Source organism: Narcine bancroftii, chromosome 14 (genome assembly GCF_036971445.1).
Source record: "Narcine bancroftii isolate sNarBan1 chromosome 14, sNarBan1.hap1, whole genome shotgun sequence".
NCBI lineage: Eukaryota > Metazoa > Chordata > Chondrichthyes > Torpediniformes > Narcinidae > Narcine > Narcine bancroftii.
In genome coordinates, this window is record NC_091482.1 from 4,605,723 (window position 1) to 4,628,232 (window position 22,510).

The 22,510-nt window shown below is 41.9% G+C and overlaps 1 protein-coding gene across 9 annotated transcripts in view; it reads right to left on the minus strand.

Moving 5' to 3' along the window:
* The window catches only part of rps6kb1a (ribosomal protein S6 kinase b, polypeptide 1a), a 211,542-nt gene that overhangs the window by 36,987 nt on the left and 152,045 nt on the right, over nt 1-22,510 (minus strand). For all 9 annotated transcript variants that reach the window (XM_069910978.1, XM_069910976.1, XM_069910977.1 and 6 more), the window contains 5 exons: nt 16,819-16,862; nt 15,465-15,585; nt 6,802-6,870; nt 3,803-3,950; nt 2,704-2,761 (listed from right to left, as the gene is read on the minus strand). In XM_069910978.1, the coding sequence (XP_069767079.1) occupies nt 2,704-2,761; nt 3,803-3,950; nt 6,802-6,870; nt 15,465-15,585; nt 16,819-16,862 (440 nt within the window). The remainder of the gene's footprint in view (nt 1-2,703; nt 2,762-3,802; nt 3,951-6,801; nt 6,871-15,464; nt 15,586-16,818; nt 16,863-22,510) is intronic.

Genomic DNA, 22,510 nt, shown 5'->3' on the forward strand with positions numbered 1-22,510 from the left:
TCGTCATTATGGTATTCAACAAGCTGATCTATCTCCCTCTTGTATCTCCCTCAGTTATTTAGGCAAATTTTTACCCTATCAGATGTTAGATACAACATTTTCAGTTCCCATATTTTAGCATCTAGCTTTATTATACAGTTTTTAGATCAGGGTGTTTGTGAGATTGGCAGCAATCCAGAAGAGAGTCATGGTAATGCTTCTGGTTGGATGCCACGAATAATATGGTAATAATGAGAGCAAGTCGATGATAGATAGCAAATTCAATTGTCATTACTTACCCTATCCAATTTTAATGAAAAATTTGCTGGTTTCAATTTGTTTAAGAAATATTATAATGGCTAAAATAGAGGTGCAATGTGGCAAAATAATTAAAATGGGACAATTCCAAGCTATCGATCACCAATCCAAGTGTAAAGATCAAGTAGTTTAGAGTATGTTAGAGGATAAGAGCAATGAGAGTTACATTTTCTACTCAAGCGATTAAGTAACATCTTTTTTTGTTCAAATCACCCAGATTTGGTCTCCATATGCCAGTAAGAAGCATGTATGAATCAGGTACAATTGCTCCCTTCGAGATATGGGAGCTAGAGCACCTCTGAGATCCTGCAATGTGTAATAACTCCAGGATACAATAGCCAACTGTCAATATTCACTCGGCAGATTTTTTAAGTTACACATCATGCAGATTTTAAACCAAAGTCTAAATAAACAAAACTAGAAAAATTTGCAACATGGTTGAGTTGTCTTGAGTCATCTGGGACTGAACTCACTGGAATTTAGAATGAAAAGGGATCTTAAAGAAATGTGAAATTATGAAAGGTATAGATAAGATTGAGGTAGGCAAGTTGTTTCCATTGGTAGGGGAGAGCACAACTATAAGACGTCGCCTCAAGATTCAAGGTATTATATTTTGGACAGAGATGAGGAGGAACTGCTTTTCCCATAGGGTGGTGAATTTGTGGAATTCGCTGCCATTGAAGCAGTGGAGGTGACCTAAGTGAATGTATTTAAGACAAGGTTGGATAGATTTTTACATAGTTGGGTAATTAAGGGATCTGGGGAAAAGGCAGGTCAGTGGAGATGAGCCCATCATCAGATCAGCCACGATCACATTGAATGGCAGAGCAGGCTCGAAGGGCTGGATGGCCAACTCCTGCCTCTATTTATTCTGTTCACATGTTAATAATGAGAAGAAGTTACGAGGGAAATTGAAGCTACCATCTTTCATTGAATTTCAACTTGGTAACCTTATAGCCTGTATTGTAATTCAAGCTGTACTTGGTTCGGTCTATATCATGTGATGTTTGATCAGAAGGAATTTTGTCAGTAGCAAATGTCAGTGAACTAGTTCACTGGTTTACTATGGTGGAAATCTGTGACCACTTCTCCAGTTTAAGGAGGTGGAGACATGAAATGAGAATCTCTACTAAGTGGGGGAGAAGAGCTTCAATCTTTTGATAACCAAGATGAATTGAGTAACGAGTGACTAAACCACAAACCAAAGGATAGATTTTGGTTTGATGAGATTCAAAAGGAGGAAGTAGACCAATTTGACACGAAACACCAAACCATTAAAAAAGTTTAAATTTTGTGAATGGCTGAATCAGGTTTTCTCATTTCCATGTTGTTCTGACTACAGCTTCCATTTCCTGAAGAAGTGGTTCTTAACCTTATTTTTCTACTCACATGCCACCTTAAATAATCCCTTACTAACCACAGAGCACCTGTGGGATCCGATTTCTTTAGGTGGTATGTGAGTAGGGAAAAAAAAGGTGGAGAACCACTGGCCAAAAGCAAGAGCCATTTTTAAACAGCTTCAATGCAACACTGAGAAAATTGCTGTTGGCAAATGAATTTCTCCGAATGGCCACCTCACTGAAATGCTTTGTGCTTAAATGGGAGATTAACTTCCATCTTTCAAGTGTTTCATCACCTATGAAGCCGATCATGTCAGATGTGCAAAATTGTATCCAGATCCAAAGAAGCCATTTTTCAGGGAGACCAAAAATGGGAGTTTGTAAATACAACGTGGTCAACAATAAATTCAGTTGGAAACTCATAGAAGAGTGGTTGGACTACGAGCGGTCAGGATCTATATGTCTTTCATGGATGCATTTCAGGAGAGATTAGAGAACAGCAAAGCAGTAAAGAACTTGAAGAACAGTGAAAGCTTAAGATAGAGCAGCACATGATTAGAGGTTGGGAGGAAAATACCAGAAGAGAATCACATGAACTGTACATGCTGCAAACTTGAACAATGATATGCTGGATGGATTCAGCAGGTCAAGCAATTTCCATGAAGGGAAACTGATAACTAATGTTTAGGATTGTAACTTTTGTTCCATATTCAAACCCACTGCATTACATCTCAACCATGGCACCCTCACCAGTAGCTTAAACTGGGCAGAATTTATCACCATACAAACTAAAAAGTGAAAGATTAAAGTCATGATCATTTTACTTTACGAAATCCTGCATTGAGATGAGCGTTATCTCAGCAAATGGTGGTGAGGAGGAAGCAGTAGGAGTCGTTGTGGGAAATTTCACGTAACATATTACCATCATGTAGTTCAGAGCTTGTTAAATTACCAGAAATCCCGAGGCTTACATACAGAGGCATTGCATACAAAATAAAGGACATTGCATTTCTCTGACCTGACCTGCTGACTTTTCATCATTTGCTCCAAAGAATATGCCACTTACCAAGCAGTGTCTTCCATGAAAATTCCCTCTCTTTCCAGCTGCATGAAGAGTTCTCCACCTACAATGACATTACCCAATGAATGCCAGAGAAAGGAATCAACAATAATGCTGGACAATGGTTTTGGGGGGAGGGGGGGGGGGCGGGGGCGGGAACAGCTGGTAAATGCAAAAACCCCACAATGGGCTGTGCCAGAAGTCCTGGAAAGCAGATACCTCAGTAATATTTACAAGGCTTCTAAATAGATACATGAATATGCAGGTAAAAGATGGATATGGATCATCAAGGTGAAAGGCTCACGGTATTAAGGGAAAAGTCAAGATCCTCAGAATCTCTCTGATTAACATTGATTCAAGTCAATAATCCAAACTAGTCCAACAACATCAGTGATTTACCATGGTATAAAACGACAAACTGTCGGAGGAGCTTATCAAGCAGCATCTATGCAGGCAAAAAAATGTCAATATTTCAGGTAGGAGCACTGCATCAATACTGAGAGTGGAGATGGAAGGTAACCAGTAAAAAGAGGCGAGAGAGAGAGGCAAGTAGGTGATCAATGGCACCAGGTGAGGAGGGGATGATGGGCAGATGGAACCAGGTGAAGGTTGAGACAGGAAAGAGGTGTAGGTGCCACGTCTTGTACCACCAGGTTCAGAAACAGTTGCTACCCCTTCACCATCAGACTCCTCAACCACAAACTCAGAGTCTCGATTAAGGACTCTCACTTTAAACATTATTTATGGCCGACTTTGATACAGTGGAAGGGAATGATTTTTTATTTCTGGTTCAGAGTCGCCCTATTTCTTTTGCTTCTCTTTTGGCGAGGCAAGCAATTTTATGAAGTGGAAGGATTCTGCCTCACCTACTCATGATCAGTAATTGCGTGACATCGCAGAAAAAAAATCTCAGAGTTATATGTGACGTCATGTATGTACTCAAACAATAAATCTGAAGGTGATATGGAGCCAGATGAGAGGGGGAAGATGATGGATGAAGACGAGGGGAGGGGGCAGCTGGGAGACTGTTAGCTGGAAGGTGATAAGTGATATATGGAGTTGAAGTATCAATTTTTTTTAAGTCACAAACTACTTTGGTACTGACCACTGAGATATTCAAGGATGAGGTAGAGCTTCCCCCCAGTCTGGAAGGCATACATAAGATCCACAATAAATGGATGCTTCACGTCCTCCAAGATACTGCGCTCTGCTTTAGTATGGGCTGTATCCTTTGCATTCCGAACAATCATTGCCTGACAAAGCAAAATAAAATTAACTTGCTGGCAAAGACAGCATGACCAACTCAGATTACTCAATTAACATTATTGCATTAGAAAGATGAGACCTGTTGCATGAATGATTAAAATACCACAACATCAGATTAGGATTTAGATCCAGGTTAAAATCCACCTAAATCTGACAAGATTAAAGTCTGCCCGTTATCAGCTAAAACAATGCAAATTAAATTTGACTGGACAAGATCAACTAACAACGAACCAACAAAAAGACTGCAGAAAGATGTCCAGAAATTGAAAAGCCTGTCAGAGAAGTTGAATAGTAACAAGCAGACACGTCACTGGTGCAATGATGGATTTAGGAGACAGAATTCCAATTGTGCTTTCTACTGCAGTCAGAATAACCACATCATTTTCAAACTCCACTTTGCACAAAAGTCACATTGCGTTGAAACGTTAGAAAATTAACTTTAGCTTTCTTCAGAGTTGGGAGGGCAAAGCAAGAAAAAGATATTGCAGAGTAAATCATTTTGGAATCTACGAAAAATTAAAAATAGTACTAAAATGCTACTATTTAAAGTAAAAATACAATCCTGGAGAAACTCAGCGGGTCAAACAGTGTACTTTATCTTCTTTCTTTCTTTCTTTGGCTTGGCTTCGCGGACGAAGATTTATGGAGGGGATAAATGTCCACGTCTGCTGCAGGCTCGTTGGTGACTGACAAGTCCGATGCGGGACAGGCAGACACGGTTGCAGCGGTTGCAAGGGAAAATTAGTTGGTTGGGGTTGGGTGTTGGGTTTTTCCTCCTTTGTCTTTTGTCAGTGAGGTGGGCTCTGCGGTCTTCTTCAAAGGAGGTTGCTGCCCGCCGAACTGTGAGGCGCCACGATGCACGGTTGGAGGCGGTATCAGCCCACTGGCGGTGGTCAAAGATAAAGATACATAACCAACGTTTTGGATCAGGCCTTCATACCTTGATCAAACACTACCTTAATGAAGGGCTCAAGCCCAAAATATTGGTTATGTATCTTTGCTATATATAGGATACTGTTTGACCTGCTGAGTTCCTCCAGCATTGTGTTTTTACTTCAACTACGGTCTGCAGACTTTTGTGTTTTACTTTTTTGCTACTGTTTAAATTTGATTCTTTCCAACATGGACTCATTCAGTACATAATGTACAGGCCTGAGTGCCAGCTTCAAAGTGCAACAGAAACTCTCACTCAACCATCCCCATCAAAGCCTGGTTTAGTGCTGAACTCAGCAAGCTGAACACAATGGGCAAACCCTCCAATCTGTGCTAAATTTGAACACACCCAGTATCCTGAACTTCAAAATAAAACCAAACGGCTCCAGACTCCTGCTCTCGACTGCTGCACAGCACTCCTTGCTGTAACGGCTCCATTGCCTGTTGGCTTTGGTCAAGAATCAGAATGTTTACTTTGTGGTGGCCTTGAAGCACAGACAGGAGCTGTGGGATCCGATCCACTCATTGGTGACTTTACAATAGTTGGAAAAAACAACTCCACTTCTTACTTCATTAACAAGATGACTTTTCTATGTAGTACTTTCAGGTCCAGAGTGCTATCAGGGAAGAATAAAAGTAAGCAAATCTGCTCAGAGCCTAATCCATTGGACCTGCACTCAAATTCTATTTATTCGCTGCATTCCATAACTTCCAACTGTGTCTGCAAATTCCCATTTTCTCAATCTTTTGGGGGTGGCAGGTGGAACAGCACCTACATTTTCTGATTATATTCCTATATTGCCCAACTTTAGGAATGATTGCACTCGCTGGGTTTCACCAAAAATGTACATTATTTTTATTGTCAAAGCTAATTTACAAATATTAAGCAACTCTGACATCCTCAAACTGCTAAAGGTAGGGATACAAAAGTTTAGCATAACATAACCCTTTAAAACCCTGATGCCATTCTGGTGGATCTTCTACATGCCTAGTAAAATTCCTGTTATCCAGCACCCAAGGGGATTGGTAGACGCCGGATAAGTGAATTTCCCAGTTGCTTGAGACTGTGTGTTGCATGAATGAACAATTAATGGCAAGGCGCACCATCTTCAAACTTCTGTAATTTTTAACCATTTATTTTCCTAATTTTTTTGCCAATTACTTGAATTCCAGATAACAGGGATGTAACTATACAGGAGCAGTTGACCAAGAGAGAATCCAGCACAGCACCCTTTTGTATTCTGTCTTGAGATGAGTGTATTTTTTTAAACTGACATTGTTTGCATTTGGAACCCCCAAACCCTATGAACAGAAAAAGTTCTCAGTTTATCATTTTATAGATCGATATGAAGCCTGATATTGAACTCTGCCACAATTTGACCCTTGTCCAGTTATTACCATCCACACTTATTAAGCTTACCCACAGAACTATTTCAACTGTTTCTGATGTTCAATTTTCAAAAATTATTTCTCAAACCTAGCAAGCTCCACAAATGATCCTCTAGATGACTCAAGTGACAACCAACATGAAGGCGAACTTGCCGATGAAGTGCTTGAAGAGAGCTTCCTGAACATTTCGAAGTCGCAAATTATTTTTGGAAATTTTATTTTTAGCTAACCTTTATAACAGATTTGTCTCGGGTGGCACTGACATGTAAAGCACAGATTTAATTCGACAAGTCACAAATATCAGTTATTTTAAAAGAGATTTTGAGAAAGAATACTCATGGTTAGGTGCCAGAAGCTAACTCTGCATTTGGAGATAAGTTTTAATCTACAGTCATTCCAGAAAATTATGGGGGGGGAGGGGGGGGGGGGGGGAAATGATAGAGGGTTAGGGTTATTACCAATTATTCTGGGCTCAGAACACAGAAAGAAAAGCAGTTTAATGATTTTCCATTTTACCTTCTTTAATACTTTCATGGCAAATATCTTTCCAGTATATGCACCTGATACCTTCCTTACTTGGAAAACCTGCAAACCAGAAAATAAAAAATCTTTCTTACTTTCAAAAAGCTTATTTTATCCACTATAGAATTCCAACAGCATTATATCCAGCTCTTATTACATCAAACTCATTTCAGCACAGCTTAGCCAAAGCGGCAAGAAGAGAAAACAAATTTTTTTTCAGTATATTTACCCAATTCAAGTATAAATAAATTACACCAAGAGTTGGGTGGCGGGGGTGGAAAGGGAAAGGATGAGACTAATCTTGGCGTTTTGGTCTCCCCAACTACAAATGTATACATTTGTCATAAGGGAGAAACACAGCTAGTTCACCAGATGAGGAGAGATTGAGTTAGACCTGGAACTGTGCTTTTCGAGTTATGAATTAGAGATCTCATCAAAACATACAAAATTCTGAAAAAGGCTTGACAGGTGAGATGCAGGGAAGATGCTTTCCTGGCTGGTCTAGGGTTGGGTGGCAATTTCAGAATGATGGGAGAAACCGATTTGGACTGAAAGGTGGAAGAAGTTCTTCAGGAGGGTGAGCCTTTGGAATTCTTGACTGCAGAAGGCTACGGAGGCTCAGTCATAATGTTCTTTCAAAGCCAAATCTATTTGATTTCTGGGTGCTAAGGGAATCATAAGTTTTGAGCACAGCGCTGGAAAATGACACATGGGGAGATGAGCCTTTACGTTATGAAAGGCAAAGCAGGTGGCCTATTCCTGCTCATATCTCTTATGCCCTTGCTTCTTGACAGTAGTGTTATTGACACCTTCCATCACTTCCTGATGATTCGAAAGAACAGACTGGAGAGGCAGTCAAACCTGGAAACCTCTGCAAAGAGAGTGTTCTGCACATTCCTCTGGTACTCAAGTTTCACGCCCAGATGCATCTTGCTTTTTAAAAGGCACTGCAAAAGGATTTGCGCTTCAGTCAAATCTCCTCCTTGGATAGGCTTTCAACTCAACTCTGTGAAGTTCAGATACACAGAATATTGACACAATATCTGAAGCCGTGTATGGATCAGATTAGGATGTACTCTGCTCAGTACTTCTAAGAAAACGGCAGGACTCCTAATCACTAATTGTGACTGGTATCGAAAAATTGTGGTTATTTATTGCCAAGCAGAAAATGTTGAGCACGTGGTTATGATCACATCCAAGTTGCTTTTAAAACAGTGAAACAAACATAAACTCTACATTAAGAACGTAGGAAATAGAAAAGTATGTGGCCCCCTCAAACCTGGTCGGTCTCCCAATCTATCAGATCATGGCCAACTTTTCACCTTCCAGATACTTTCCTTACTGATCTATATAACTCTTCATTTTTTACAAAAAAACCCTTGAATATGCCTAATAACAGAATTCTAAAGATGCAAGAAATTTCACATCTAAAACACCCTGAAACTGGCTTCCAATTCTGCACAAGCGGGGAAAGAAATTCACAGCATCTATTCTGACAAATCTCTTCACTCTTCAAGTCTAATCTTTCCTTACTTGACACCATCTTTCCAGAATTTCAGCAAGTACTTGCTGCACTTTTTCATTAGATATTTAACAGTATTCAACACCATTATACCAGCCAAGCTAATAATTAAGACTCATATTGAAGACCATTCATCCATTTGTAACTGGATCCTCATCAGCACATACCAAACAGCCCCATCCATCCGGTCGCCCTTGCCCCCAGCCGGCTGTCCATCACCCCACCCTCCCCATCCAACTCCCGACCCCGGAGTTCACTCGCCGCCGCAGCTGCCAGCGTGAGAGCAGTTCCAGCTGCATAAAGGGTTATGAATAAGGAAGATGGCCATTGCTCCTGCACTGAACCAGCCGTCAGCCTGCTTCTCTCCCACTGGGTGCTTGGGGCCGAGAGTCACCTTTCCACCAAAGGTGAGTGAGGGCAGGGACAGAGGCGGCAGGAATGGGGGTCTGAGCCCGATTTATTTTGAAGTTATGCTAGTGATATTATGATCTTTATCTAAATTCATTTAACACCCCAAGCCCCGTTTTGTGTGATTTTGAATCATCACATTTGCTTAAAGAGAGCATTTTAAAATGATTCTGAAATCCGGAAGATTCCATGCAACAACAGGTGTCCAGTCCCAACGATCCCAGATAAAAGGTTAGGCACCTGTAATTTATACTATCATAGTTGGCACATCTTATGTACCCTTGTGACTGCAGCAAATAAAAATTTCAGGGCAATCTGTAGTGTGCATGTGCATCTAGTCCGACTTTTTTTAAATGAGGGACCAAAACTGTACATAGTAGTCTGGGTGGTCTCACCCAGACTTCTTCACCAGCACAGACCAAACCACTTACAATAAACGCCAGTGTTCTATTTGCCTTCTCAACTACTTATTTCAAGAACAGAAGAAATAGGAACAGGAGTCGGGGCCATCTGGCCCATTGAGCCTGCTCCATCATTCAATAAGCTCATGGCCGATCTTACCCTTGGACTCAACTCCACTTACTTATTTTCCCCATAACCCTCAATTTCCTCCCCCCCCCCCCCCCCCCCCCGATTATATTTTATGGCAGCCTTAACTGGCTCCTTGGGCAGGGAATTCCATAGATTCATTACTCTCCAAGAGATGCAATTCCTCCTCATCACAGTCCTAAATCTGTTCCCCTGAATCTTGAAACTATGTCCCTGAGTTACAGACTTGATATACTCACGATAGGTTTGTTTATACTTGAGAACATCAGGCATCTCCAAACACTGGGATTCAAAGGCTTCATGTTATTTAAATAACATTACTATTCTGTATCCTTGTTGCTACTTCTTAGAACTTTCAAAAGGCAAACTATCACATCCAGGGGATCTTGAAGTCCTTTCACCAACTTTTTTTCTCTAGAACACTTCATTGATTTAAGTTCCTCACTGCCCCGCTTGTCTCCAAACCCCTTTTTATCTATTTGGTATGCTTTGCACTTCCCAGATGAAAATCTAAAAGGCGTTTTGGAGCTTCAGCCACTTATTATCAATGGCTTCTCAGACCGGGCAATTAACCTGAAACAAGTAACCAAATGGAAAGAAAAGTTCCAAGGTGGAAAATATTCAGAATCTACAGTGCTCACTTCTTATTTTAATGCACATCTCTGCTTCCCCGACTGCTCAGAGCCCATTGAAATTCAAAGCATGCTTTCCAATTTCTTGAAGTTTATGCCACAAATCTTTGGTTGTATCAACTTTGTTGTTCCAAAAACCCAGTTAAAGTAAAATCAAATGGACCACGTTTGAACAAGTCGTGACTCGCAATATCTTCAAACTATTCAACTAATATCTCTCGCAAATCTCATTAGCCTTGGCTATAAGCTGCACTGCAAGCAAGAAACCAAATGCATTTATTTTTCTGAACAGTAGACCCAAACATTACATTGATGTTGGTGAACTGAGATATCATTCCCAGCCATAATATTTGCATCTCCAAATTATGTTTTTCTTTGGCCACATAAAAGGAGGACTTTTAAAAATTTTTTTACAGCCACCAGGTGCAATCCAAGGACAGCCTTGGTCAGCTGGCCTCTTCACATGCCACACAGATTTGACAACTACTCAAATGACAAAGAATGCTGAGCTCCGAATAGGGAGGAGGCAGGGTGTAGCATCTTCATTGTTTCTTCTTTGGCTTGGCTTCGCGGACGAAGATTTATGGAGGGGGTAAATGTCCACGTCAGCTGCAGGCTCGTTTGTGGCTGACAAGTCTGATGCGGGACAGGCAGACACGGTTGCAGCGGTTGCAGGGGAAAATTGGTTGGTTGGGGTTGGGTGTTGGGTTTTTCCTCCTTTGTCTTTTGTCAGTGAGGTGGGCTCTGCGGTCTTCTTCAAAGGAGGTTGCTGCCCGCCGAACTGTGAGCTCTCTTTAAATACTTAGAATTCATTACAGACATTACAGACATGCAACGCAAGAAATTCCACATACCTTCTGTGATCATTTCAGGTGAAATTGCCACAGATTTCTTGGAATATTTACCATTTTTATACCTGCTCAAAGTGTCATGCCTGTATGGTTTCTCAATGTATCAACTAACAATAATATATAATATTTATTCAGCAAAGGTGAAGAGTGCAGACTGAATATTGAATTTCCTTAGGGTGTAATAAACATAGCACCAATATTCTTGGGAGTCACGAGATCAGAGGATCTTTCCTGGATCCTCAGAAGTTTGCAGAAATTTGGTATGACATTGGAAAAGCTGGCGAATTTCTACAGATGTGTAGTAGAAAGTGTGCTGACCAGCTGCATCATGGTCTGGTACAGGACTCCAAAGTCCCTGAGCGCAAAGCCCTGCAAAGGATAATGGAAATAGCCCAGGACATCACTTGTGGAAACATCAACATATACCCTCTCATGCCTCACAAGTATCTAAAAGTTTCAATAAGACCATCCCTCATTCTTCTAACCTCCAAGGAGTGCAGTAAAAAGACAACGCTCTCATCCTAGGTATTAACCATGTATACTTCATCTGGATTGCCTCCAATGCAAGTATATCTTTTAAAGAAGTGAACCAGAGTACAAAGGGGTCATAAGGAGCATAGTTGGTGTTGGTGGCAATTGAACAGTGACCAAATGAATTACAAAAGGAAACTGTCCTTTAAGAAAACTGAAAATAGCCCATATTTACAAGTTGGTTTGAAAATTTAAACTCTCAATAGCTCCCGATGGTGGTTCTCGGTTCCACGGCAGCTGATTAGAATTTATATATTCATTGATAATCTTTTTTCTTTGGGGTGCTTAGGAGGGAGGTGGGGAGTGGGGCGAGGTGGGGAGGGAGGGAGGGATGGATTGTTTATATACCACATGTCTTGCCTATATTTATAATTCATTATTAATTAAATGTAATGTGGTTTTAAATTTTTTAATTAAATATTCAAAAAGACTGAAAATGAAGGGGAAGATTTACCTGTGGCAGCATTTTGAAGATCAAAGAAATTACAGACATGATCCACTGAATGTGGGTGGAAGGCCACAAAAGATTGCTCAACTTGAAGAATTGTGGAGTAGTTACCCCAAGTTTCTTGATTAAAAATCCCGCAATCAACATTCACAAATCAAACTATGTGGTGATCAGCGTATTGCTCGCAACAGGACATTCCAAAGTTTCTATAATGACTGAAGAATTTACTTGTTTGGAAAGCATTTTGGTGAAGAATTCTGTAAAAGAGCACACCCAGCAGAAGAGCCAATGCACTACTTTACTATAGTAACAATTCACCAGCCAAATCTAGAATGGACTGAAGTAAACTGCATAAACAGTCCGGTCTTATACAATGGCTGCAAGAGGAGCCAACTTAAAGTACCTGTTAAATGGCTTGACCAACTTTACTATGTGTATAACCACCGCAAATTATGAGTACCATGGCTGTAGAAGACACCATCCAGATTACTGTCCAGTAAGCTCATCAATGCTGAGGTGCTCCAGATCGATTCAAGACACGTCTGCAGCATGAGGTAGCTGTGAACCCCTAATCAATAGTGTCTGGCCAAAATAGACGTTTATATGACAAATGATGTCCAAGCAGCAGCCTTGGACCATGTTTGGGGCTCACTTGGTTATAGACACCTAAGCTTTATGAGAGAGACTCCGTGATCAATTGAGCAAAGCAAGCTTGCTAATAAAGGGCATTTGGTTTGAAGATCATCGGGTCTGAAATTATTCCCTAGGTTTGAACCGGAAGGAGGATGGAGCACCACAATGGGTCATACCAATCTCACAAAAATTCCTTCCTTTCCTGTCCCAGTGAAAATAAAGTGGAGTAGAACATCAGTGGTGAAGAGCATTTTCCTATGTTTAAGATGTATAAAGAAAGGACGAAGAAATGTTTACTGCCTCTGGTAATGCACAACTTGTAATGCTCATTCTGATAATCATCCCGAACACTGGGACAACCGGGCATGGCCCCCTCACAAGGTCTCTGCAGAGGTGTCGCGGGCAGGCCCCGCCGAATAAAAACTTACTCTGTGGAAAGCAGCTCGCTGGGGACGTGAGATAGTTGTGTGCCATCCCTGAATTTCCCCCATTGTCACAACACCGGGGTGGGGGGGAGATCATCATTGATCAGAAAATTTACTGGAGTAGCCAAATGCAAAATATACAAGAGAGGGGAAATCCTGTGAAAGTAAATCACCTCCTACCTCCCTAAATCCTGTCCACCATCTACAAGGATTAAGTGAGGATACTCTCCGCTTGCAGAATGAGTCCAGCTTCAACAACATTCAGAAAGCTTGGCACCATGCAGAACATGGTCAAGTACTGAGCTTGATAGGCAACTATCCAAAACCACTCCCTCCCCGACAGGTACAGAAGTAAGGGTTTGTAACATCTACGGGTCGCACTGCAGCAACTCACCAAGACTCCTTTTGACAGCACCTTCCAAACCCACAACCTCTACCAGCGTGAAGGAAAGAGCAAAAGCTTAGGATGACTCTTTTTTTTTTCTTTGGCTTGGCTTCGCGGACGAAGATTTATGGAGGGGATAAATGTCCACGTCAGCTGCAGGCTCGTTTGTGGCTGACAAGTCCGATGCGGGACAGGCAGACACGGTTGCAGCGGTTGCAGGGGAAAATTGGTGGGTTGGGGTTGGGTGTTGGGTTTTTCCTCCTTTGCCTTTAGTCAGTGAGATGGGCTCTGCGGTCTTCTTCAAAGGAGGTTGCTGCCCGCCAAACTGTGAGGCGCCAAGATGCACGGTTTGAGGCGATATCAGCCCACTGGCGGTGGTCAATGTGGCAGGCACCAAGAGATTTCTTTAGGCAGTCCTTGTACCTCATCTTTGGTGCACCTCTGTCACGGTGGCCAGTGGAGAGCTCGCCATATAACACGATCTTGGGAAGGCGATGGTCCTCCATTCTGGAGACGTGACCCACCCAGCGCAGCTGGATCTTCAGCAGCGTGGACTCGATGCTGTCGACCTCTGCCATCTCGAGTACTTCGACGTTAGGGATGAAAGCGCTCCAATGAATGTTGAGGATGGAGCGGAGACAACGCTGGTGGAAGCGTTCTAGGAGCCGTAGGTGATGCCAGTAGAGGACCCATGATTCGGAGCCGAACAGGAGTGTGGGTATGACAATGGCTCTGTATACGCTTATCTTTGTGAGGTTTTTCAGTTGGTTGTTTTTCCAGACTCTTTTGTGTAGTCTTCCAAAGGCGCTATTTGCCTTGGCGAGTCTGTTGTCTATCTCATTGTCGATCCTTGCATCTGATGAAATGGTGCAGCCGAGATAGGTAAACTGGTTGACCGTTTTGAGTTTTGTGTGCCCGATGGAGATGTGGGGGGGCTGGTAGTCATGGTGGGGAGCTGGCTGATGGAGGACCTCAGTTTTCTTCAGGCTGACTTCCAGGCCAAACATTTTGGCAGTTTCCGTAAAACAGGACGTCAAGTGCTGAAGAGCTGGCTCTGAATGGGCAACTAAAGCGGCATTGTCTGCAAAGAGTAGTTCACGGACAAGTTTCTCTTGTGTCTTGGTGTGAGCTTGCAGGCGCCTCAGATTGAAGAGACTGCCATCCGTGCGGTACCGGATGTAAACAGCGTCTTCATTGTTGAGGTCTTTCATGGCTTGTTTCAGCATCATGCTGAAGAAGATTGAAAAGAGGGTTGGTGCGAGAACACAGCCTTGCTTCACGCCATTGTTAATGGAGAAGGGTTCAGAGAGCTCATTGCTGTATCTGACCTGACCTTGTTGGTTTTCGTGCAGTTGGATAATCATGTTGAGGAACTTTGGGGGGCATCCGATGCGCTCTAGTATTTGCCAAAGCCCCTTCCTGCTCACGGTGTCGAAGGCTTTGGTGAGGTCAACAAAGGTGATGTAGAGTCCTTTGTTTTGTTCTCTGCACTTTTCTTGGAGCTGTCTGAGGGCAAAGATCATGTCAGTAGTTCCTCTGTTTGCACGAAAGCCGCACTGTGATTCTGGGAGAATATTCTCGGCGACACTAGGTATTATTCTATTTAGGAGAATCCTAGCGAAGATTTTGCCTGCAATGGAGAGCAGCGTGATTCCCCTGTAGTTTGAGCAGTCTGATTTCTCGCCTTTGTTTTTGTACAGGGTGATGATGGTGGCATCATCTACGGGACGCACTGCAGCAACTCACCAAGACTCCTTTTGACAGCACCTTCCAAACCCACAACCTCTACCAGCGTGAAGGAAAGAGCAAAAGCATAGGATGACTACCATCTGAAAATTGGCCTCCCAGCCACAGACTGAACTGACTTGGAAATGTATTGCTGTGGTTCTCTGGTGACAGATCAAAATCCTCAAACTTTCTTCCTAATAGCTTTGTTAGGGAATCAAGGGCAATTAAAAGCTGGTTCAACCTGAAAAGTCCCTATCCTGGGAATGGATAAAAATCTGAAATAACAAGCTTAATTTACCATATCATTTTTTGATTAATCCAGGTGTATTAGCAAAAGAAAGTACCAGTATGTTGATGGGAAGGGAAACAGAAGGGAGCAAAAAGCTGAGCCAGATGCTCAAAGAAACGATCAGCCAGTATTGTCCATGAAATGAAACTGGGAAAATTAACTCAATCCATGACTAACCACAAATTCTCAGTCTGCGTAAACATGGAGGGGATGGGGGGAGGGTGGGGAAAAAGGAAGAGAGAAAGAAAACTCTTACTTTCCCATAGCCACCTTTGCCGAGAACGCGTAGAAGCTCAAAGCATTCCGGTCGGATTTTTTCTGGACCTCTATTCACATTGTTTTCAGATATTTCAAATTTTTCACAGTGTTCCATATCCCTGCAAAAAAGATGAAAGTATACTTCAGTCCATGACAAATGTTGAAATAATAGTGCATTTAATAAATAATAATTCAAAGAAATCAAGACCTTGGATAATGTAATATGCTTTTTCTGTATACATGTACAAGGGCATTTAAAATTAACCTTGTTTCTTTCACTCTTGCTTTTGATTATCACCATTCCCCATACCTCAACCACATCACTCAGTGAGTGTCAGCAGACAGATTCAACACTGGGAGAGGCACCCACATGAGCCCAAAGTGATTCTGTGCTTAAACTCAATGGACACTCATGTTTATTAGCAGTTAACAAAACAGGGAACCAATAGTTCTTGCTTCATCACAGAATCCCCAGTCCTGCAAAGCCCCAGTTATCCCAATTCAGGCCAACGCTTGCACTGGTGGTTTGGAACTGATATCTAGCACCTATGCGGATTGGTAGATGCTGGATAAGTGAATTTTCTGGGTGCTTATATTGCCTGATTGGCGAACTAGGGCAGCACAGTTGGCATAACACTTTTACAGCGCCAGCGATCTGGACTGGATCAAGGTTCGAATCCTGCGCTGTAAGAAATTTGTAGGTTCTCCCCATGTTTGTGTGCAACACGAACTCGTGGGCTAAAATAACCTGTAACCGTGCTGTATGCCTAAATTTAAAAAAAATGTAAATTTAATGGCAAGGCTTGCCAATTTTAATCTTCCGTATTTTACTTATTTATTTTCCACGATTTTTTTTGCCAGTTGCTTGAGACTGCTCGTTGTTTGAATCCCATCTAACAGGTTTTACTGTTGAGGTGGAGATGGAAATAAAGAAACCAAACCTCTTCCAGATAACTGGCACAGTCAACACCCATAAGTGTAATAGCTCAATAGATTTGTTATGTTACAGGATTTTACAGCAACATTAATTGAACCTTAAGATTCAGTGTAGTAGATTTAGGATAGAGATAAGGAGGAACTGCTTTTCCTAAAGGGTGATGAATCTATGGAATTCGCTCCCAATGAAGCAGCGGAGGCTGCCTCAGTAAATATATTTAAGACAAGGTTGGATAGATTTTTACATAGTAGGGGAATTAAGGGATATGGTGGGGGGGGGGGGGGGGGGAAAGGAAGGTCGGTGGAGATGAGCCAATCATCAGATCAGCCATGATCTCACTGAATGGCAGAGTAGGCTCAATGGCCGACTCCTGCTCCTATTTCTGTGTCCTTATGAAAGCGAAACATCAACTCACAGTTCAAAGGGAACGCCATGTTCCATGCAGTCACTGTACTGTACCTGAAAAACAAGAAATTCATTAGCAAAATATCTTTAGATCTCTATTGCATTCCAGCTTTTCCAATCTACCAACCACTGATCATTCATCCATCAAATTTATAAATTGAATTGGGAACACAATTAATTTTCAGACTGCCCAATTACCTTATTGCAAACACGCACCATCATTTAGCCGTGGCTTGGTTATCATACTCCCCAGCTGTTTATAAGTCCTGGCTTTGGCATCTTCCCCACTTGCTTGTGTCCCAACTTATTTGATATTTCAAATTAGAAAATGAAATGGACTATGCCAGTGGCCCTCAACCTTTTTCTTTGGAATTTGCTCCCATTGGAGCAGCGGAGGCTGCCTCAGTAAATATATTTAAGACAAGGTTGGATGGATTTTTACATCGTAGGGGAATTAAGGGATATGGGGGGGAAAGGAAGGTCGGAGGAGATGAGCCCATCATCCGATCAGCCATGATCTCACTGAATGGCAGAGTAGGCTCAACGGCCGACTCCTGCTCCTATTTCTGTGTTCTTATGAAAGCGAAACATCAACTCACAGTTCAAAGGGAACGCCATAAGGTGGTAAGTGAGTGGAAAGAAGAAGGTTGAGAACCACTGGACAGGGGCACCCCCATGTTCTCGGGTGCTAATCTGCTGATTATTTTCACCTCGTTACAAGAATTGTCTCTCAAATGTAAAATGTATAGGATTAAAAACTTAATTGATATAGCCTGAAGTAGATGATTCTCATTCATTATACTGATAGCTTAACTCCCATTGGCTGTGCATTGAGAATTTAAGAATTGCAAAACTCCCACTGGCACCATCTTAATTTATCCATCCGTGTATAAATAAATGTAGGCTAAAAATAGTTACAATAAATTATGTTGTTAATTAACACAACATCCTCGTCTTCACTGACATGTTAACTATCCAGAATCCCCTTTGGTCAGGAAGTAACCATGATACACTCCCTCTGCTTTCCTGCGTATAGACCACATCTCCCTCCAATTTAAGATTCACGATTCCTTTATAGTCATGTGTCATAAAGACAGTGTAATATTACACAGAACTTGTCTTTGCCCGCCGTAAGGCAGCCAGATTCACCATCGGTAGAAATTGTGTGAAGTGCTTTTCTTACAGTCAAGGAAAGAAAAGCAAAAGAGAGACACCTCAGAGTCGTCAAGTGTCGGTGGATTCACCTCCAGCCCTCCTGCAGCCACACAGAGTCCAGTCCAAACTATCAACAGCCCAAGCTCCAGATCCAAACGTCCAACATGATCAGGAACCTTTCAGTGCCCTCGGCATCCTCTCTACCAGATATATATCACAAGAAGGAATTTGTCTCTGGTAAACAGCAGGACACAGAAAACTCAGACTTAACCAAATCAAGGCCACATTTCCTGGTTTCTCTTCTATCTACCCCATCAATGGAGGATGCTTTTTATCCTTTCATGGACCAGCCAACTGGGGAAATTCTACCACCAAAGCAAAAAACTAAGATGTAGGAAATCCAAATTAAAACTAGAAAATGTTGGAAATATTCATCAGGTCAAGCAGTTCCAGAGAGAAACAATTAACATTTCAAGTTGATCACCTTTCATCAGAACCCAATTGATTCATTTTGTCACTACACTTAACTAGAACCCTGACCTTCACCCAGACCCAAGGCTCCTTTCCCTCACCTATACATAGAAGAACCAGAAAAGGCCCTTCAGCCCACCATGACTGCACTGACCATGATGCCAATTTAAGTCCTTCATCCAGAACAAGGTCCAAAACCTTGCCTATTCATGTGGCTGTCTAAATGCCTTGTGTTGCTCCAGTAAAAGTCCAGAAATCCAGACCCCACAGGAATATGAACTCTCAAACTTTAAATTTAGTGGGCTTTTGCGTGTGTGCATGCTTGCATAAGTGCCACAGATGCACAGCCGCAACAAGCAACCATGCTTAATACAGGTGATCTTATCACAAATAAATGCATTTGCAACCGTATTTTTCCCCATGCAGACCAGGATTTGGGACTTTTACCATCTCCAATCTCCAGGTTCACTTTTTCCACCAGACAAACACGTGTTCATGCTTGAGAAAATGCTGTTGCTCGAATCCACAATGTTCCAACAATAATCCAAGTTGAGAAATCGATTATAATTTATTTATCACATTATACCTTGCACAGTACGCTATGGGGAAAATATGGGTACCCACTTTCAAAATAAGAGAACAAAGCTTCATCAGGGTGAACGCTGGGGTGGTGGAGTCAACGCTCAGTGAGAGATTTGAGTTGAGACTGATGGACACTGGAGTTGAGAAGAGTCAGCACCAAACAATTAAAATCAAATTCTGAGGGAAATCAACAGGGTGGATGATAATATTCAAGTTTTGTGGCTTTCAACCTTGCAACAAATTTCATGACCACCCATTATTACAAGAAACACTCGATTAGTTTTACAAAAACTTAAGAATGCAGTTAACACAGGATGCGCTGCTATTGGGCAGCTCGTCTTGCAGTAAGTGAGTCTGCCAATCGGTCACACTCTGCTTATATATGGTTCTTTACGACTTCTGTTCTTTTTCATTAGCCTGTGGGTTGAGCCGTTCCTGTTTCCATCTCCTTTTTCTGACTCATGCGTCTGAAACGATTAGCTTTGATCATACATTCTTACAACTCCTGCAGTCAGTACCCTCGGGATAGATCTCATTTCCTGTTCCTGTGACCTGTCGCTGACCAAAATAAGGCACAGACATTTTGAACCCGGTACACGAGTCACACATTGATTTATACTTTTTCCTACAGCAAACGGGCACCCGACAACTGGATGGCATTAACATCGACTTCTCTGGCTTTCTTAAAAATTCCCCACCCCCCACCCCCCTCCATTTGTCTGTCTCATTTCGCACAAAGACGATCAATTCTACCTAGACCCCTTATCACATCAAATTAACACTTACGTTCCTTTGGTCCCCATTGTTTGAATTCTGAGACTTACTGTTTGTTATATCCTGCTTCTGCCTTATCTGATTTTTCCTTGAAGGGCTCAAGCCCAAAAGTCAGCGATATATTTTTGCCAAAAAGATCCTAGATGCTCAATAAATCAGATGAGTTCCTCCAGCTGCCTAAAGAAAGCTCTTGGTGCCTGCCACATTGACCACCGCCAGTGGGCTGATCTCGGCTCCAACCGTGCATCTTGGCACCTCACAGTTCGGCAGGCAGCAACCTCCTTTGAAGAAGACTGCAGAGCCCACCTCACTGACAAAAGACAAAGGAGGAAAAACCCAACACCCAACCCCAACCCACCAATTTTCCCTTGCAACCGCTGCAACCGTGTCTGCCTGCCCCGCATCGGATTTATCAACCACAAACGAGCCTGCAGCTGACGTGGACATTTACCCCTCCATAAATCTTCGTCCGCGAAGCCAAGCCAAAGAAAAGAAGAAGAATGTCTGCAGCCTTTCGTGTTTCTCTCACATGAACATTCTGTTTCTACATCAAAGAGGAACATTGCCTTAAGCATTAGCTTGTAACTAACTACATTTCACCTTCCCAGGCATTGTTCTTGAGAGTCATAATCTGGGGAACTCGAGATTAGTGGATACCATCTTAAATTAGGGTTACCAGTCAACCCACTTCCCTTCTAAAGTATTTACAACCCTCAGCATTCTTTCACAAAGCAGCAAAGCACATGTGGATATTAAAATTGATCAATCTACATTAGTGTACTTGAGGCAGACACTCACTTCAACACTGAGAGGGGATTATATGGAATTAGAGGGCATTGTTTGAGCATTTAAGATGAATCTTAGAAGCAACTTTTTCCTCTTAAACGGTCCTCTCAGCCACTACGGCACTCTGGGGTTGAGCTATTGAAGATATTCAAGGGAAAAGATTACAGACCATTGAACAAGGGAATCAAGGGGTATTTGGTTGAACAAGGCAAGATCATCAATTACCTTAATGAATTGAGGTCAAGACGTTTCTCAGTCTACTCTCAATGGTTCATGTCCATTGCCTAGAAGGGCAAAGGCAACAAGCTCCCCCACCACCCCTGCCATGTAAGAAACAATCAGGAACACTGAAGATTGAAGAAAGTAGCAAACGTAACCAAATCCATCACAGGTTTTGACCTCCCATCCATTGAAAACATGGATCAAGCAGGAAGGCATTATCATCAAGGACCCCCATCACCCTGGTCACAATCTCTTCTCACTTCTTCTTGGGAAGAAGGTACAGAAGACTGAAGCCCAGCACCTCCAGGTTCAAAAACAGATTTTTTTTTAAACCTCCAAAAGCCATCTCTTTAACCTCCCCTATGACCCTCACCACAGACTACCCCAGCAGCAAAAAAAAGACTTATCCGCACTTTTGTTTTGCACTCAATGTAATTGTGAAGATTATCTTTTATATTCAAATCTTTCCATTCTGGGGTAATTTAAAGGACTGTAATTTTTTTTAAAAAAGAACACAAGCACGTGTTCAGCGACAGCAAGAAATAATTTGTGTAATTGTACTTGTGTGTATGACAATAAACTCATCTTTATCATTCCTCATTTGGTCATTTTTTTTCAACATTGATCAATCTACATTAGTGAAATAAGCCACATTACCAGCACCACAACTGTCAAGGCAATAACTCATTACCAATCCCCTTCAGGAAATTAGGGATGGTCATTATTATTTAAGGATTACAGATGATGGTTTGCAAAGAAGGCCCACATGCCAAGAGTGAATTAAAAACAAATCAGTGCTTATTAATTAATTAAAGGTTATTTAGTTTGGTTAATATAATCAAGACCAAATGACACAACTGGAACCAGATGCAAGCAAGAGCTCAATAAATTCATAAGTGGCTTCTGGAAGTGAGCAAACTGACAGACAAAATACGGGAATAAAGGATTTTTTATGACCAAACTTTGAAACTTTGCCAGGCAGGCTATCTTCATTCAAATACTTAAATTGACAGGGAATACAAGTTATTGCACTAGTAAATAATAATGTTCATTTGTTTGAGCCTGCAATTCAGAGGGTGAAGCCTATAACAGATGGCTGAACCACAAGCTATCCATCCCCCTGCAGTTCACTAATAAATCATAAAGAAGCCTTTTTGACAGCCGTGCACAGTGCAGCATGTTGCGTGGTTTGTCGCCGAACTCATTTATATTTCAAACGAAGTGACCTGCTTCGGGCCTTCCTCCAGTTCATTGATCATATTTCATTCCACTAATCTGAGAAGCTGAGCTTCAGTTACAGCATGCATTTCACTTGGTGTCAAAGCCAAGTTTTCACACTTGCACAGGGAATCTCAAAGATGGCCAAGAGTTCGAATGCATGGAAACAGGCCCTTCAGCCCAAATTGTCCATGCCAACCAAGCTTAGCTGAACTTGCCTGCTCAACCTTTTGTATCCTTGCATCTTTCTAAACAGATTTTTCAAAAAACACAATTTTTCACACTTCTGCCACTTCCTCTGGTCCTTTTTAAATCTTTCCCCTCGCACCTTAAATCTATGCCCTCTAGTTTTAAGTCACCTTACCTACCCTGAGAAAAATACCATTTATCTTTCCTACAAAACATGATTTCCATAAGGTCTTAGCCTCCTGTACTTCAGGGAGAAAAGTCCTGGTCTATAAAGCCTCCTCTTATAATTCAGGAGTTCCAATCCT